The sequence below is a fragment of the Blastomyces gilchristii genome (assembly GCF_000003855.2).
Source record: "Blastomyces gilchristii SLH14081 genomic scaffold supercont1.2, whole genome shotgun sequence".
Lineage (NCBI taxonomy): Eukaryota > Fungi > Ascomycota > Eurotiomycetes > Onygenales > Ajellomycetaceae > Blastomyces > Blastomyces gilchristii.
The window spans coordinates 5,491,480-5,508,392 of NW_003101681.1; the positions used below are offsets into that span (position 1 = coordinate 5,491,480).

Sequence of the window (16,913 nt, forward strand, 5' to 3'; positions counted from 1 at the left end):
CTGCCTCGGCCGCTGCTTTCCGCCATATTCCATTCACCATTGGTTTTCCTCATAGAAGTAGACTCCCTTGTCCGCCCCAATCATTCCATGCCGTAGCATCTGGTTTGTTCGCCTAGAATAAGTCGGGTACCCAATGCTTTCCACGCTCAAGTATGATATCATAAAATGTTTCGCTTCAGCAGCAAGGGTAGTCTATTGCCTGTATCCGTCCAAGCAGCCAAAATGAATATTGCATGCGAACCATTTTCCAGTGGCTGTAAGCGATACGAAGTCCATCGGCCTTGATTCCTTGATTCTAGACACGGGACCAAAGCCCGAGTCTGAGTTGACAGCTAGGCTGGTTTTGTGTTCCCATGTTGTTTTGGGGCTGATGCCGGTATATCGAAATTGAGATGAGGTTTATCATGGATATTTTTCGATATGTAGGCCCAGAATAGGGGATAACGAAGAGATCGTCCATGTTGATGGAGGCTTATCAAGGCCTGCCACATGAACCAAACGATATGCCCGTCCAAGCGTTTTGTAGAAACGCAATGCACCGTATTTTGATGTGCTATGATCGCATAATGTTAATAGCCAATTTGAATTGGTAGTAAGATGGAAAAGTCAGCCTGGAATCGAACCAGAGTCGTAGTCGTCATAGTGCATTCACCGACGCCCGGGTCGGAGAATAGCTGGTATGACTATTATCCATTAGTCTGATAGTTAAGGAAACGGCGCTCTCATCGGGTGACAGGTTGGAGAGTTCAAAACCCAGCAGGTATTTTCATCGTAGGATTTTGATACGTTGAGAAACGAGGACCATACTTCAAACCGCCCTTTTAGAACCCTGGGCTATGAAAGGGTGTGCCGATGAAAAGTTGGTTACATGAAGCGTTTCAGAGACATTTGAGCCTTTTTCATGGATAATCAATCCCTCATAATCCAACATCACCACGAAAACCGTCATCCTGGAAGTGATTGCTGCGGGCAAGAGTGTTGTTAAGGCACCCGAATGCTATCATTACTTGAGTTGGTGAGCCAACAATGAACAATGTGATCCGACAACATCGAACCGGGTGCCGGGTACAGGGCCCCTGAACCAACATTTCACTTTGCTGATGATGGTGCTCCGTGAGTGGCTTTCGATCGGATAAATATGGCTGACGGTGCGTCTTTCGACAGGAATCGGCTACCGAGCCATAACGTTATAGCAGAACCAAGGACTTAGAGCGCGGATCCTAGGTATCTTCCACTTGCCGGAGAGCGAAAAATGTCACTGGACGGCAATAGGTATGCCAGTACAGATTAAACGAGTAGAAATCGCATATTTGATGTATACAGACTATTCAATATGGTAGTTAGCTTTTCTATTCCCCGTTATCGTGACATTTTAGCATATCCGAGGCTACGCAATACAAACATACGGTTGGTTGCATCCATGGGGTACTACAGCAGGCTTCAGACATGTATTCGCGAAGTCCCGAATTACCCATCAAAATGTTAGTTATCTGCTCAGATCGCTCACATGCTTGCGCCCTCAATGATTTCTCGTTGAACCAAGTCGACTCGATAGTGTGCGCCGATGAAGATGGGATTGGGAACATTCGGTTCCTGAGACCTGTCTGAGGAGTGAATAAAAAGCATTCGTATGGTCTGGAGCTGGTAGGGCTCTTGAAAACTTCCACGACCAAATGAATCTCGACCGCTGCCAAGTGTGCCTTCGGGGTTCGAGGAATAAAAAAAATGGAGGTTTGTCATTGCGCAGGTTTCGAAGCGGCCCGGAACGGTGCCTTTTTCTTTCTCCAACTTTTCGGGGCCAGGCATATCTCGTCGCCAATATATTACATCAGGCAGCAAGGCTCGAGAATGACAGCTTGTTATTCACAACTGGACGATGGTTTGTGTGCCGTGGACACTAAGCTTTTTAATTGACCGGTGCCGCCGTCACACATGCCATTGACGTTGCTGAAGAAGCGAAGATTTAACACGAACGGCTTGAAGAAAGATAAGATATTTCGCGCCCTCATGCCGGCCATTGTCCTCCTGCGCTGAAACAAATTGGAAGGATGAATACAATTCGTCAGCTTCTAGCCCATGTCTCTGAATCCAAGCTCAGCACTTCGCTGGTGTCTATCACTAATGCTCTCGACGGGTTTGAAAAGCGAGATTGGATTGTTACTTCTTATCTTTTAACCTACACTGGTAATGTACTGCATTGTCGTACGACAATTCTCCCACCACTTTTAATACTCAAACTAACACCAAGGTGTAGGATTCCTCGTGGTATACGCCAAGTTGGGAGATGTATTCGGCCGGAAAACTATGTTCCTCCTGGCCCTGGCCTTGTTTACTCTCTTCTCGATCCTTTGCGGTGCTACAAATGATGTTGTGGAACTGTAAGTCGAGATCCCCCATACTGCCCTCCCACGAGGCTAACTAGGGTTGAACAGCATTATATTCCGTGCTTTTCAAGGCATGGGAGCCTCTGGCATATACTCCATGATTTTGGCTATAGCGCCAACTTTGGTCCCACAGGAAAAGTTTGGGAAATATCTTGCGGTAATAGCCTCCGTTTTCGCTATTGCTAGTATTTTAGTGCCAATTCTTGGGGGTATAATTGGCACGAATTCAGCATGGAGATGGATCTTCCTATTGAAGTATGTGGAAAAGCACTTTGCTCATTGGAGCTGATACAGTTCATATACTTACCACCTCTTCGCTCATAGAGCGCCAGCGGGATGTGTCTGTATCGGGATTGTGACATTATATTTGCCATCATCAATATCGTCCCAGACGGATGTGAAGTTCGCAGATCATTTCCGGGCCAAGGTCTCCAAATCGGCGCTGAAAAGAGTCGATGTTGTTGGCGTGGTGCTACTCCTTGCATCGTCCATTCCGCTCGTTTTTGCCTTGGAGGAGGCTGGCACTCGCTATTCCTGGAGCGACGCTGTCATTATAACCACATTCTCTGTAGGGGGCATTGCGGGTATTTTGTTCGTTTTCTGGGAGTTGTTTCTTGAAAAATCAACCTCATTACAGGAACCCGTGTTCCCACTTAGGCTCCTCAAGAAAAGAGTGGTGGCTGCTATGATGGCGTAAGTCAATCCCTACCCTCCCAGAGTTGCTTCTTAGTATGATGTGGCCAAAACGCTTATCTGTATGCGCATCTAGGACTGCTTTCTTCACCGGTTTCCCATTTGTCGCAATTGTCGTCAATATCCCCCAACGTGCTCAGGCTGTCAGTGGACTCTCCTCAGTAAAGGCAGGACTAGCATTACTCCCTTTACTTCTCACATCCCCGCTTGCCACAGCGGCTTCCGGCATATTCACCTCAAACTTCAAAATCCCTCCTTTTTACCTGATACTTCTAGGATCGGTTCTTCAAGTAATTGGCGTAGGCTTAACATGCGCGCTGCCAACCAAATCGTTTGATGTCTCGCCCCAACAGTACGGATACAAAGCTCTCATGGGACTTGGGTTTGGGCTGAGTTTGACTACCATTTTGACCCTTGCGCCGCTGGTGATAAAGGACCCTGATTTAGGTATTGTGTATTACGACGCCCATGTTAGGAACGATCAACAAACTAATGCAGTATAAATATCAGGGGTGACAATGGGTGCTCTGACTCAAGTGTGTGTTTTAGGTTTTAGGCGGCACTGAACCACTAGCAAAATGGTACGAGCGATTACCCCCGATAATTTTCCCTTCATATAGGCCACTTTTAATCCCATTTGACAATGCAGCTCGACAATCCTCAATAACGATCTCCGACCAAAGTTGGCATCCGTAATCAGCCCCTCTCAACTACGAGCCATCTCAGATTCCCTCGCTTCCATTGACAACTTAACACCCGCCCAACAGTCTGCGGTAAGGTTGGCGTTTGGAGAGGGCTATAATAAGCAGAATATATTCCTAACTGCGTTCTCAGGCGTGTCACTTTTAACATCCATGTTTATAGGGGAGAAGAAACCAAGAAGGGTGGGAGGACAGCAGCAAGCGACTAATTCATCAGAATAGAAGAAATCAAAGCCTTTCATCTATTTACTGGGGCATGTACTGGTCATATCAAGCGATGGAAGTTCAGGGAAACCTGATAATCCGCTTCATAAACCGTTGAACTGACAGAATGTTTATAGAACTATCATGTGCAACAGATCTTTGTCGTGTATCGTGATATTATATATGTTGTAATATGTAAGCCAGCCTATGCATTTACGCGTGTGAAACAATAAAAATAAATCTCCTTAATGAACGCCGCCTTCATAACCGTTGACCGTTTTCAAGCTGTAACTTGCCGAAAATCCAGGATCCACCTTCTTGCCTTGCTTCCTTTTCTACGGAACAAATGGGGAGCGACAAATGCCGACGCAAGTATCAAAGAAGAGGACAGGAACAATGTTAAAAAAGGAAAAAAATAGAAAGAAATAGAAACCACAGAGCAAGACCAATCATGGCCCATTCCGATATATCTGAGAACCACCAGATCTAAACTGAATCGTTTCCCGCCGCTGGAGAATAAGCAACGCCCGATTGAGCGCCTGCTCACTGTAATTTCTTCCATCCACAAATTCTCTCCTGAGGGTAGACAAACTCGTACTCCACCCAATCGGCAGTCGGCGTTTGAGCTCATCCTCGACCCTGCCAACCTCCTCCATTAACTCTTTGCTCCCCTGGCCCTCTCCGTGCGTGACAGCGTCCATAGTCGAGGCGAGGAATAGGCGGATCGCCTCGTCCACGTGCTCTTCCGTTGCGATGGGGGAGAGGGTGAGTTTGGCGAGAGATTCGCTGATGCGGATGATGGCTTCGAGCTGGCGGACGGTGATGGGGATTGAGGAGCGTGCGTTGGCGTCTAGTTCGGCTTTGTGTACTTGCTTGCGGATGGAGACGAAGTGGGAGGAGAGCTTTTCTGCGGCTTCTGGGGAAAGACGTGGGGCACAGCGTCTGCGAGTTGTTTTGTTAATATTGAGAGTTTGTCTGGGCATAGATGATGGTGCCGGCGGTTTATAAATACTTACGATTTACAGTAGCTGATGTATCGCTTCATTTTTTCAACTGGGATCTCAGCTTCGACCTGCTCTTCCACTCCTCTCCCACCCATGTGAATGCCCATAACGTGTCTGGCGATTCTCTCATCACGGCCCTTTTCATGCTCGTCTCTAACGATGAATATCATATCAAACCGGGACAGGATAGTAGTCTGGAAATCGATATTTTCACCAGGAGTTTTCAAGTCATCATATCGTCCGAAGATTGGATTTGCAGCAGCAAGCACAGACGTTCTAGCATTGAGTATAGTGGTAATGCCAGCCTTCGCAATGGAAATAGTCTGCTGTTCCATGGCTTCGTGGATGGCGACTCGATCTTCGTCTCTCATCTTGTCAAATTCATCAATACAGACAACGCCACCATCTGCAAGCACCATCGCACCACCTTCAAGATAGAATTCACGTGTTGTAGTGTCCCGTTGGACGGAGGCTGTAAGACCAGCAGCCGAGGAGCCTTTGCCAGACGTGTAGATTGCAATTGGCGACACCTTTTCCACGAATTTCAACAATTGAGATTTAGCGGTACCAGGATCACCCAGTAGCAGCACATTGATATCCCCTCGAAGCTTCATGCCGTCAGGCAGGATTTTCTTGGATCCACCCATGAGCAGACAGGCAATCGCCTTTTTAATATCTTGGTTTCCATAGATCGACGGAGCAATGCAATCAGCGAAGACTTGATAGAGATCCGGACGTCTGCTCATTTCCAGGAACTCCTGTTCCTCCTCATCAGAAAAGACCGAATTGCCCTTGGCTGTGTGGTCGACATCGGTACTTATCCCAACAGCACGAAGATATGGGTTTCGAATAGCCACTGCACTTTTTGTCGAGTTCTTGCTACCCTTTGCTTGGTAAATTGAAAACACGCCCATGACAGTACACCTCGAACCAGGAACAACGCGATTAGCGAGATATCGATCGGCGGATATAAGGATATGTCGAGGAAGTTCCCCTACAGGCACTTGGTCTGGGGCTTCTTGCAATTTGAGAACCTGCTGATCAACGAACTGGGATTTCTCGTGCTCTATCACGTACGGATCGAGAGGGCATGGATCCTGGCCCTTTTCCTTGGGGCGTCTGCATTGCCTTGGGAGTGTGATGCCTGAGAATCCGCCGTCGATTGTAATATTTTCCCTCTCCCCACAGTTCTTACATACTATATGTAGACGAGTAGCTTTTGACGAAATCGTGGACGCTCCGATAACAATACCTGGGATTCGAACCAGGTGAGATATATTGGTGGCATTCAGATCCCGAATAGTGATATGAGATACGCTTGAGTGCAGTAAAAGTTGATGTTCTGGCAGTTCAATATCTCGTTCAGACGGATAGACGATTCTTTGAGTGCATTGTTTGAGAGCGGCTTCAAACTGTGCAAATTGTAATGAAAAAGAAATAAGTCACCATCCATCCAAAGTTGGTCCAAAAGAACACTCACAAGCGGGATTGTGTCAGCTGGGTCGGTAGTAAGTCTATGCGCTAGTTCTTCGTTGTATGCGATGAGATGGGCGATATCAACATCGCAGTAGAATTTTTTGATCAGCACGTTCTGTCGAATTTGGTCCCTATATAACAAGGTTAATGACCACCCATCCCAACAGTAGGCCTAGCCCATACGGTATATCGGGTAGAAATCCAGAATTTACCTGTAAATGAATGTGTTGTCTAGCTGGAAGGCCAGGATGAATTCCCGTAGCTGCGCTTGGATTCTTGTGCGCGGTTCCGCCAGGCCATCCGTTTGTGGCTGGAGCACGCTCAACGAATATGGTGTTCTTCGATCCATGGTGATGACACTCCAAAACTTGCTCCCAGAGTTTGTTGCACTAGATGTACGTATGAGTGTGAAGAGGGTTGTTCTGTCGTCGTCGGCGAGAAATCTTTCGCTATCAGGAACGCAACGCGTTGATGCTTCCTAGCGCGTAAAGTGGTTTCTTGGCTAGTTACGCTAGCGTGTCTATGGTGGATAAACTTATTCCCGCAACAAAAGCGGTGAGGCTGGAATGCGGTTCTGCCGCTCTAGCTCTGATTGGACAACACTGGCCAAGCCACCTTCTAGCGGCTCTTAGGAGCAGACAACTATGCTTCAATACCACCTGTATCACGGAGCAAATACTATCCCCGGAGCTGACAGCTTGAGTTCAAGGAGGTTGCCGACGATATACCCCCGGCGCATCTTCTATTCCCTGAATTGATGGTTTTATTTTGTTGTCGCATTCTTCCTTCGTTTCCCTATGTGTCGAGTCTCGGCCCGTATTTAGGTATGTGATGATCCGCAGTCGCGACCGCTGCCGTCTGCCTGCCGGTTCACCACCAGCTGTGGTGCCTCTTTCGATATGGCCTCTCCCGACCGGCGTAAATCTGTGGAAAGCTTGGCCTCCATCGCCTCCGTTTCCTCGTCTACACGGCTTTCCTCCAGTCAGTATGATCCTAGCAGTCGCTTCCCTCATCGACCACGCTACGATTCAAGGCGGAGCTCAACTGCTAGCTCGATAACGGGGGGGATAGGGGGAGCTTTGGACTCTTCACTTCATCATGGGTCGATAGCGGAGGCTGGACATAACGGTTTGTCCCTCATGGCGTTAGGGGCTTCTGTGTAAAATAACTAGGACAGAAATGCTGATCGATTGATTGAGTTCTGTATACAGCCATATCTACCCTTCTCCAACAACCCATAGTTCGCACCGGTATTCTACCACAGGCCTCCGTTCTATCAAGCGGGTATAAACCGCCGACCACTCGAGATATCCCACCAGTTACCTTAACCAACATCCCGCATGTGGATTCCAAGGCATTCCATCCATACATCTCCCAGGTCGGATCGTTATATGACGCCTTTCGCCGTTCAAAGGAGAATAGAGATGAAAAGGAGCCACAACTGTTTAGATCTAGTAGTTCAGTTTCTTTATCTGGAGATATAGACACGCTGTTGAGCAGCCAATTGGAAAGGAAGCAATCTGGCCAGCAATCATCTCTTGCGCCTGTCCCAGAACATGCCACCCCGCGGAGAAGGTCTTCAGGACAGAGAGGCCGAGGTCCAGCGACTGCTCCCTTGTCCACCATTCCAAACATTTACTTCGATGAAAATTTCCACCTCGAAAATCCCCGGACATTTGATGTCGTATCTGAACGATCAGAAGTTATCCGATCCCCATCAAAACTTCCTGATGAAAAAGCTGCCAATGCTACATTTGACCCACGCCCGTCATCTGGTAGAAAGGCTTTAGCGACAAATGCAATATTGCAAGAGAAATTATCATGGTATCTTGATACCGTGGAAATCCACCTTATCTCCTCAATTTCAACTGCCTCTACTTCATTCCTCACTGCGCTCGGTTCGCTACAAGAACTCCATAACGAAGCAACCGACTCAGTTAAAAAAATCCAGGCCCTGCGAAGGGACTTAGCAAAGCTAGATAACGATATGGCTTTGGGAGGCCTAAAGATCGTCAGTCTACGTCGTAGGCGAGAAAACGTCAGGAAATTGGCCGACGCTGTTTGTCAGCTCAAAGAAATAATAGCGTGCGTGTCGCAGTGCGAACAAATGGTAGAAAATGGTGATATTGAAAACGCTCTATATGAACTGGATAATGTTGAAAGACTTACAGCCGGCGAGCAGGTTCTCGTAAATCGTGAAGATCGCAGGGACCGGCCCCAGCCCCAACTACCGGAGACTCTCATCGATCTCCGTGGAATTAAGGCTTTGGAAGGGGCATCGCATGATTTGAGCCAACTGCGACATCGGATTGGGCTCGGGTATGAGCGACGATTCCTGGATTGCTTAATAGGAGACCTTAGACGACATGTCGAGGCTGTACCTCCCGATCTCACATTACTACGTCTAGGAGACGCGTTCCAACGCTCACGGAGGGGTCATCGGAAAGTCGTTTCTGGGTTGCCAACGTATATGACTGTGGATAGTGAATTGAGATCGAGGTTAAGAACAGAATTGGCCGGGCTAGGTCGTGCTAAATACACCACACCTGCCGCAACTTCATTCAAAACCTCAGTTCTACGTGAAATGAAGAGTGCGATCCGGCGACATTTGCCCAGCTCAAGCGACGATGACAACGAATCGATAATGTCCGCATCGACTCATGGAGGTCGCCGGCTAAGTCAACAAGAGAAGTCATCAATACTGGCGCGGAATCTCCGAGCACTCGACCCCGATGACGCGTTCTTAATGTTAACAAAAATATACACTGGCGTGAGCGAATCCCTTCGGAGATTGAGTGTGCAGGTTAAAGTACTACTGGATATCACAAGTGGACTCGGTAGCCCCCCTAGTACTGGCGGCATACGATCTCCTGGCCGAAGTCCAAGCCTAAATTCGCTAGACACCATCACCCGAGCCAGAGTGTCACCTGTCATAGCACAGGAAGAGATACTGGAGGTTCTCGATATGTCAAGCCTTCTCGGCCAAGCGGTCGATATCGTTCAATCGCAAATAGTTAAAATTTTGAAAGTTCGCTCAGAGCAGATCGCCCACAGCTCACTCGAGCAGTTTCTGAGATACTTTAGCTTGAACAAGCTTTTTGCGGACGAGTGTGAAGCAATTTCTGGGCGGAGTGGCGCGTCTTTGAAAAATGTCGTTGATAGTCAGATAAAAGAATTCATCTCCAATTTCGGCGATAGCAGGAAACGTAGGATCGTGCAAGTGATGGATTCGGATAGGTGGAACGCTAAAGATTTTGGTGACGAAGAGAATATCTTGCTCTCTCGAATACTCAGAGCGAGCACGCAAGATATAGACTTTTGGATTTCAACTTCGAGGATATGGGAGTCCGAAGATGGCAGCCAGGAATCGACGACAGCGCAGGCTAACACCGAAGTAAATGGCAACGGCGTATCTAGCACAGGGAAAGATAAAGTCCGAGGCGCAATAGTGGATGAGCAGAAATATATTCTGCCTCAGTCTGCTCTTGTCATTTTAAACATCATTGACGAATTTCAACACCTGATGACGGGCATTCCAAGCATGGTGCAGGATATAGCCCTTAATTTCCTGGACTGCCTCAAACTATTTAACTCACGCTCCTCCCAACTAATCCTCGGCGCTGGTGCCATGAGAAGCGTTGGTTTGAAAAACATCACAACAAAACATCTTGCTCTTGCTTCGCAGGCGCTGAGCTTTGTCACTGCACTTATCCCTTACATCCGTGAATTCGTTCGCCGCCACCATACTTCCCCGACACTGATGGCCGAGTTTGATAAGGTCAAGCGACTGTACCAAGAACATCAGTCCGGTATCCATGAGAAGTTGGTCGATATCATGAGTTCCCGCGCCGCTATCCGTGTCAATTCTATGAAAAAGATAGACTGGGATCAACCGCAGGACTCTCCTGCCGTCAATCCGTACATGGAGACCTTGACAGAGGAGACCGGTACACTCCACCGAGTCCTGGCTAAGCATCTACCAGAAATGACGGTGATGATGATCATGGATCCTGTTTTCGCGAGCTATAGAGAGCAGTGGACAAAGGCGTTCCAGGCAGCCACTTTGAAGACGGAGAGTGGGAAGAAACGGTTAGTTGATTGAATTTTTTCAATTTTCCTCCCTGTATTTTTGCCTGATAAGATCTAGTTCACCCAACCTAACACACAATTACACAGAATGATCTCCGACGTCGAGTACTTCAAAGCGAAAATCGATAAAATAGATGGATCAGGCGATCTGGGCGACCACCTTGTAGGGATTGTACGGGCGAAATCAGTCGCTTCATCACCCAAGCCCCAATCATCACCATCACCTCCTCCAGCTCAAGAAGTAGAGCAACCGCCCCCACCAGCTGAGAAAAATGGAGACTCAAATTCGGATGAGCCGTGATGGACTTGGTCGGCAATTTCGGAGCACATCGGGGTATTGGTGGGCAACGAAAACGTTGTCTGTTTCTCAACGCGTTATACATTTCTCTTTGGCTTTTATCACCTTTCATTCCTGCCAAGGCGGTGTTGGGCGTGACAGCAACAACCTCAGATTCTCGTCACATTTTTCCAGAGATTATAAAGACCTTGCTTGGGACTAATTCATTTCTACTTCTATTTATATGAATCAACCCTTACCTTCGTCTGTTAGCGCATGATATATTATATTTCTAGAGTACCTTTTTGGGGGTTGAGGAGAGCGTTGGAGTCCCGATGATTCTTAATTCCGATTAAATAAACGAGCCCCGCCCTAGCTAGGTGTTTTGCAGTTTGCTAAATGTGTTGTCAATCTATCCTAGTACCCTACCTCTTTTCGAGATCTCGTCATTTACCGCTCTTCTTCTCTGTTGAACTTTCATGATCTGCTCACACCCTATACCCTTCTACATGTATATTACTACGCCCAACTTTTTAATCGCAGATGTCCCAGTCCCTCACTAGTGTGAGACATGCAGCATCATTGCGAAATCTCAGAGTGGCTTACATGTCAAATCCTGTGAACCAAGAGCTTATGTTTTTTCGTTCTTGTTACATATTTCTTTTGTCTATCTAGAGTCATACTCACATTTATTATCCCTTTAATAAATCGCCGTAAAGCGTTGAAAGTAGACCATCATCTCCCGATACCATTGTCCCATATATTGTTTCCCATATATTGTTTCTGCTTCAAAACCCGACCAGGACTGATCCGCCACATATGCGTAGCAGAAACCATGAAGCGCCTGAGACATTTTTGTAGAAAGATAGTTTAAAGCGAGCTGGTAGTGTTGCTTAGAAGTCATAGAGTGTTTTCGTTATTCTGAAGGAGAAATTTCGCTTTTGCCCCCTTGCTTTGCTTGGAGGTAACTACAAAAGAGGTTTAGTTGCAATATTTACTGGGACAGGTTTATTTCTTTGGTTGTATTCCAGTGGCTAAAGACATGTTATTTTCATTATTTGAAAGGACATCATTGCCCCCAGTACTGTAGTTTCTATGTTCATTGATACACTAGCAGATGAGGGGGTTTAGGCTCCAAGGAAAATGAAAGAACCATTCATATCATAATGAAGCTATGAGAGACTGTCCATTTATTAGATCTTATTTTACAAGCTTTACTTTCTTACACAATATATTTTGTTTCTGTTTCATTTTGGCATGATTTTTTTGGCATGATTAATTAAACAAACCTGAAGCTTCCCTTGATACCATAACTTTCCACTCAGAACTCCATGAGTGCGAAGCCAAATTAAACAATGCATGATTCAAATATTTTCTTTGCAGGAGACCGTGGCCACCAGCTTGAATGAAAATAAGGGAACAATGAACAAAACATAGTTCCTCTTTGAAACATCTTCTCTCGAAAATCGAAAACGAGCGCTTATTGTTCTAGTTGCCCAGGCGGTTGGCAAACTAAGGCAATTTTTGAGCTGGGTGGTATGGCGAAGGTATTTTGCCTACTCCCTCGTATATATAAATGTCCACCCGGAAGCCCGTACTCCCTTTACATACATCTCCATCCCTCTCTACTATGGTAGCATATGTTCTAGCGTCTTACTCCTACCACGCGTACGAGGTCATTTCTAATACCACTTCACGATGGTGATACCCAACGGATGAAAGCTGGGTACCAGATATCCAGTACGAGCACCCTTTTCAAGTCCATTCCACATGGGTTAGTAATACCTATTCCTCATCCTTTCAGACTATAGAAATGCGATCTAGGACATGAATGACACATGGAAGGTCCATTCTCATGCTCTAGCACCAAGAATAGGATTCTCATATGATAAATAACCCGGTATTATTCCCTTTCCATATGCCGTTTCGTGATTGTCCATAATTTGATGAATTTTCATCCATGATATAAACCCTTGTATCGGGCACCACAGTCCCAGGTTCTCTCGAGGTACCTGTCCCCCCAATTCGGCGACATCGTTTCCGCAGTGAGGAAAGGTTATGTAGAAAATGACCGATAGAAGCGTCAAAATGAAACATATCAAGAATACTATGCGAAGATTGTCAAACTGGGGATTTACTCCTCCATGAAGGGAAGATTTGGTAGAAATTGCGGAAATCTTTTCAGTCCAATCACGTCTTTGGCAACTAACAACGTCGGGGCTTCTCCCTAAAATCAAATATAATTCTTTTTAAGGAGGTAAGGCGGGTACAACTTCCCTGGGGCTTGGTAGAAATTGCGGAAGCCTTCAGATCCAATGTCAGCCTGTTCCCATATGTGCCTGTGTATATTTTTCTTTTCTTTCCTATCATATATCCGCCTTTGTTTTCACAGACTCACATACATTTCCTTTGCCATCGCCCGCTCATTTCCCGATTTTATTATTTTCTTTGGTTGTATGTTTTGTCTCATGCAGCTATCTCTTTTCTTCTTCTTTTTCTATATTTCTCTTTTACCTTTGGCTCTTGTTTCATACTTTCATATCCTCGATTATCGTCTCCCGGTCATCTGTATATTTCCCCTCACTTTCTCTGAGGTCACCTGGCAGAAATTGCGGAGGGGACCTTTTTGATTTAATGAGGTAGAGTAACAACAAACCCCATCGTCTTTCTTCATACTGGCCTGGGAGAGGAGCATGACGCTCAGCTTGGCAGAAATAGCGGAAGTCTTTGAGCTTTTTGTTTTCCACCGGCCTCATATCGCTTTGAACTGTTGTATCTTGGTTTGGTAGAAATAGCGGAAACCAAGAAGGCAGTACTAATATCTCACCTTTGGACGGATATGTTTACATATGCGACACGACGAATAACGACGTATGGGGACAGGAGCAGTTGCAGCTCAGAGTAGTGCAGGGGGCATGCAAGTTTAAAATGAGACGAGTGTGTTATCGTGCACAAGTTCTAGCGGAATTCAACGGGGGTCGGCCGATGATGGGAATATGGAATATCGTCACCATAGGAAAATGAGCAATGGACCGCTGACGCACTGTATTCAAGAAAACGAGTTATAATGGGACAACTGGAAGCTCCGTTTATGTCGCCCAAAACAAGGGGAAAGAGATGCGGATTAGCGAGGGAAAGACAGGGAGAGAGCAGCTATGGATAATACTCTAACTTTTGGAAAGTTCAATCGCCTTTATTTATGCGATGTGGAATGGAAAGACCACTCAGGTGAAAACAACAAAAACAACGAATGATCAGTACAATGAGAACCATCAAGTTACATACATTTCCTATCTTTTGCTCCTACACATATGTAACAATGGGATATAATTTGTGAGAATGTTGTGGAACGGAACCCCCCGCCCCACCTGGCTTGGCTATGGCTGACGGGAGATCGACAAGAGCTAAGCGCGTTCCGCCAACTACTAAGAGCCACCAAGACCCAGTCTGGGATCTAGACGCAATCATCTTCGCTGATACTACGGATTAGTATTGGCTGGGATTTGTAGATACCTTCGATAAAAAGTCTTTTGCTATTGCACCTAAATAGAATATATCTGTAAAAGCTGTCTACTCTAAAATTAATGCTGCTGCTTGCTTTTATTCGGATTGCGTGCTTTAAAACAGACTGAACCAAAGTCATAGAAATGGATATAGACATATATATATCTCCTCAATACAGGAAGCCCATAAGTGAAAATAACCAACACGAATGTAAAATAGCAGTATGCAAAGAACATACTAAGTTTATTTCAACAACAAAGCATAATTTCCCAGCCAAAGTTACGCCATTATTAAATTAGTAACCATTATTATAGAACAAGAAAATAAAAAAGCCGAGGAACTTGGTGCGACTTAAAATCCCGTCAACCCGAACCCTACCCTCCCCTCCGTTCATACCACGAAATTTTCTTAGAGAATGACTTGACATATCTATCCCCATCTACCCCTAGGCCTAGGTAGAATGAGATGCCTGGAGCCCTCGTAAATCCTGCACTGCCGCAACGCGACGAAGACAAGGTGGTTCCTGTAACTCTTCAAGCCACTTAATTACATTGCAACGTGGGTCATAAATTTCACCTTTTTCAATTCCACCCGCATTCTCAGAATCCCAGGCTCTGGTATGGATGGCGGAAGGCGACATCTGACAAGCAACCGTTTGCTTTGCGCCTGAGAGACGGCTTTTAGGGAAAGCAGCCAAGGACGCCCAGTCATTCAGATCCAAGTTAGCTGTAGAGGCAGTTAGGGCCAGGCCAGCTGTAGAGATAGTCGAGGGAGCAATGTGCTGGGCGACAAAGGGGCCGAATCCGGCTGTTTCAATGTTGGGTCTCGGAGTCATAGCATATGAATTTTGATATAACAGTTGCTGCTCGGTAGAGTTAAGGGATGTAGAAGAGGTGAGCTGTTTGAGGCTGGCTTCCGTCTGGGATCTGAAGAACTTGCGCAGGAATGCGAAGCCCGATCGTCGGTTTGGCTTCTCGTTCATCGCTGGGGGCTGTGGATCGTTGTGGCTGCGAGATGGTTGATGAACTGGCTTGGTTTCATCTCCCGGCTGGTCGCGAGTATCAGTGTCTTTCCGCCGGAATAGAGAGCAGATATGTCGCTTGAGCTTTGCGAATACGCTTTCATTTCTTTTGATATCAGGTATGGTTGTAGTAGAAGAGTTAGCGATCTCGACGATATGGATGCGGACGTCCGGCGTGTATGGGGAATCTAGATATTCTATATTGACTGTGCGGCGAGAAGGGCTGCTTGAACGTTCGGATGCTCTACGGCGTAGATACAATAGGCGTCTACCATTTTTCACCCGATCTGCCAGGCAGACCCTTTCTTTAGATCTTAAAGACCGCCTCATGTTCGCTTTTATGGTGCGGTAAGACGGTGGAGAGTGGGGGAGACCCAAAACAGAGCTGTCTCACTTTCTAAACGTTAGCGGATGGCTGGTATGAACAAATATCGAAATAGAGGCAATAGATGTGCGAATATCATACTATGAGCATGGTGCAAATATAGAACAAGGCGTGGAGTGAAGGAGGTCAAATCGTTGTAGTATGTGTAGTGCCCTGAGACGCCGCAAATTTTATTACTTCCTAGCCAGCGCTAATAAAAGGTTCACTATGACGAGTCTATCGTGTTAAGCAAGATGGAGACCTCTCGCGTTTATCCTATAGTTCAAAAAATTACTTTTGTCGTCATTGTAGAAGTAGATAATGCAGTGTTTAGTTTGGCAAACAAAGTTGGTATGCGACCGTTGGAACGAGGTATCCTAGCCTTCCGACCATATCACGAACCCGTGGCACGGTTCCGCTTAAAGTTCGAACTGAACCAAAATCGGGTAGATCTAGATAGTAAAAATGATCGAAAGTAAACAAAACCTGCGTTGGATGTGGACGTTAGCTATAGGTATCTCAAGGAATGCGTTTCGAGGTAGGGAGGAAAGAAACTATACTGAGCTACGATGATGAGGGACCCAAGGGCTACCTCTGCTCTACTACAAGTAGTTCTTGGGAGTTGAATTCCTCCATGGCGGTAAGAAGGGAGAGGGGGGGAATAACGCTTCGAGCGAGAGAGAAATCGATGTTGTTTTAGACGATGTGAGATAAGGAATGAGACTGTGGCTGAAAACGATAGTTAGTGATGCCGACCGCGGCTCAACATGGTGGTGATGATCATTCAGCGACAGCACGATAAACACATGTCGGGGTTGCAACAGCAACAAGCGCGATTTAAGCTCCCACCAACGAGAAAATTGAGTAAAAGAACATAAAACTGGATACTTCTGGAATTCAGCTTTCGAATGGAATAAAAATGAAATAAATGCTATAGGAGATATGGTTTGGGACAAATTGCGTAGGTTGAAAACGTGGCAGATGACATATTCCGGCTTATTCAGGGGCTATCTTTCGAAATCGAGAGGGGAAAAAAAATCTAGGTGAATCATCTCACCGTTACTCAATTATTATGACAAGAACAACCCCTACAAACAATTGTGGAGTGATGAGCATGTTTGCTAGACAAAATGGAGTGAATAGGAATCGAACGCAGCGCCTGGATTTCGAAGACAAGTACGCGAGGTACAAAGGGG

The 16,913-nt window shown here is 46.2% G+C and overlaps 5 protein-coding genes across 5 annotated transcripts; 2 read left to right on the forward strand and 3 right to left on the reverse strand.

Annotated features, from left to right (window-relative positions):
- Positions 1 to 1,503: 1,503 nt before the first annotated feature.
- BDBG_01503 (uncharacterized protein) lies at positions 1,504 to 1,806 on the reverse strand (the record flags this gene model as incomplete). The annotated part of the gene is made up of 1 exon (XM_002628549.1): positions 1,504 to 1,806. The coding sequence occupies one exon, from the start codon at positions 1,804 to 1,806 to the stop codon at positions 1,504 to 1,506; it is 303 nt and encodes a 100-aa protein (XP_002628595.1).
- Positions 1,807 to 2,048: 242 nt separating this feature from the next.
- On the forward strand, positions 2,049 to 3,934 carry BDBG_01504 (MFS multidrug transporter; the record flags this gene model as incomplete). The annotated part of the gene is made up of 8 exons (XM_031720366.1): positions 2,049 to 2,202; positions 2,255 to 2,378; positions 2,433 to 2,639; positions 2,709 to 3,077; positions 3,154 to 3,547; positions 3,627 to 3,658; positions 3,727 to 3,850; positions 3,912 to 3,934. The coding sequence occupies 8 exons, from the start codon at positions 2,049 to 2,051 to the stop codon at positions 3,924 to 3,926; spliced, it is 1,419 nt and encodes a 472-aa protein (XP_031576518.1). The 3' UTR covers positions 3,927 to 3,934.
- On the reverse strand, positions 3,203 to 6,940 carry BDBG_01505 (DNA replication licensing factor mcm5). The gene is made up of 4 exons (XM_002628551.2): positions 6,675 to 6,940; positions 6,467 to 6,593; positions 4,999 to 6,398; positions 3,203 to 4,924 (listed from the first exon to the last, which is right to left on the reverse strand). Exons 1-4 carry the CDS (start codon positions 6,809 to 6,811, stop codon positions 4,432 to 4,434), a joined length of 2,157 nt encoding a protein of 718 aa, XP_002628597.1. The 5' UTR covers positions 6,812 to 6,940; the 3' UTR covers positions 3,203 to 4,431.
- A 165-nt stretch (positions 6,941 to 7,105) lies between these two features.
- Positions 7,106 to 12,060, forward strand: BDBG_01506 (GARP complex component). The gene is made up of 3 exons (XM_031720367.1): positions 7,106 to 7,590; positions 7,674 to 10,551; positions 10,639 to 12,060. Exons 1-3 carry the CDS (start codon positions 7,362 to 7,364, stop codon positions 10,850 to 10,852), a joined length of 3,321 nt encoding a protein of 1,106 aa, XP_031576519.1. The 5' UTR covers positions 7,106 to 7,361; the 3' UTR covers positions 10,853 to 12,060.
- A 2,723-nt stretch (positions 12,061 to 14,783) lies between these two features.
- On the reverse strand, positions 14,784 to 15,683 carry BDBG_01508 (uncharacterized protein; the record flags this gene model as incomplete). The annotated part of the gene is made up of 1 exon (XM_031720368.1): positions 14,784 to 15,683. One exon carries the CDS (start codon positions 15,681 to 15,683, stop codon positions 14,784 to 14,786), a length of 900 nt encoding a protein of 299 aa, XP_031576520.1.
- Between the last annotated feature and the right edge of the window lie 1,230 nt (positions 15,684 to 16,913).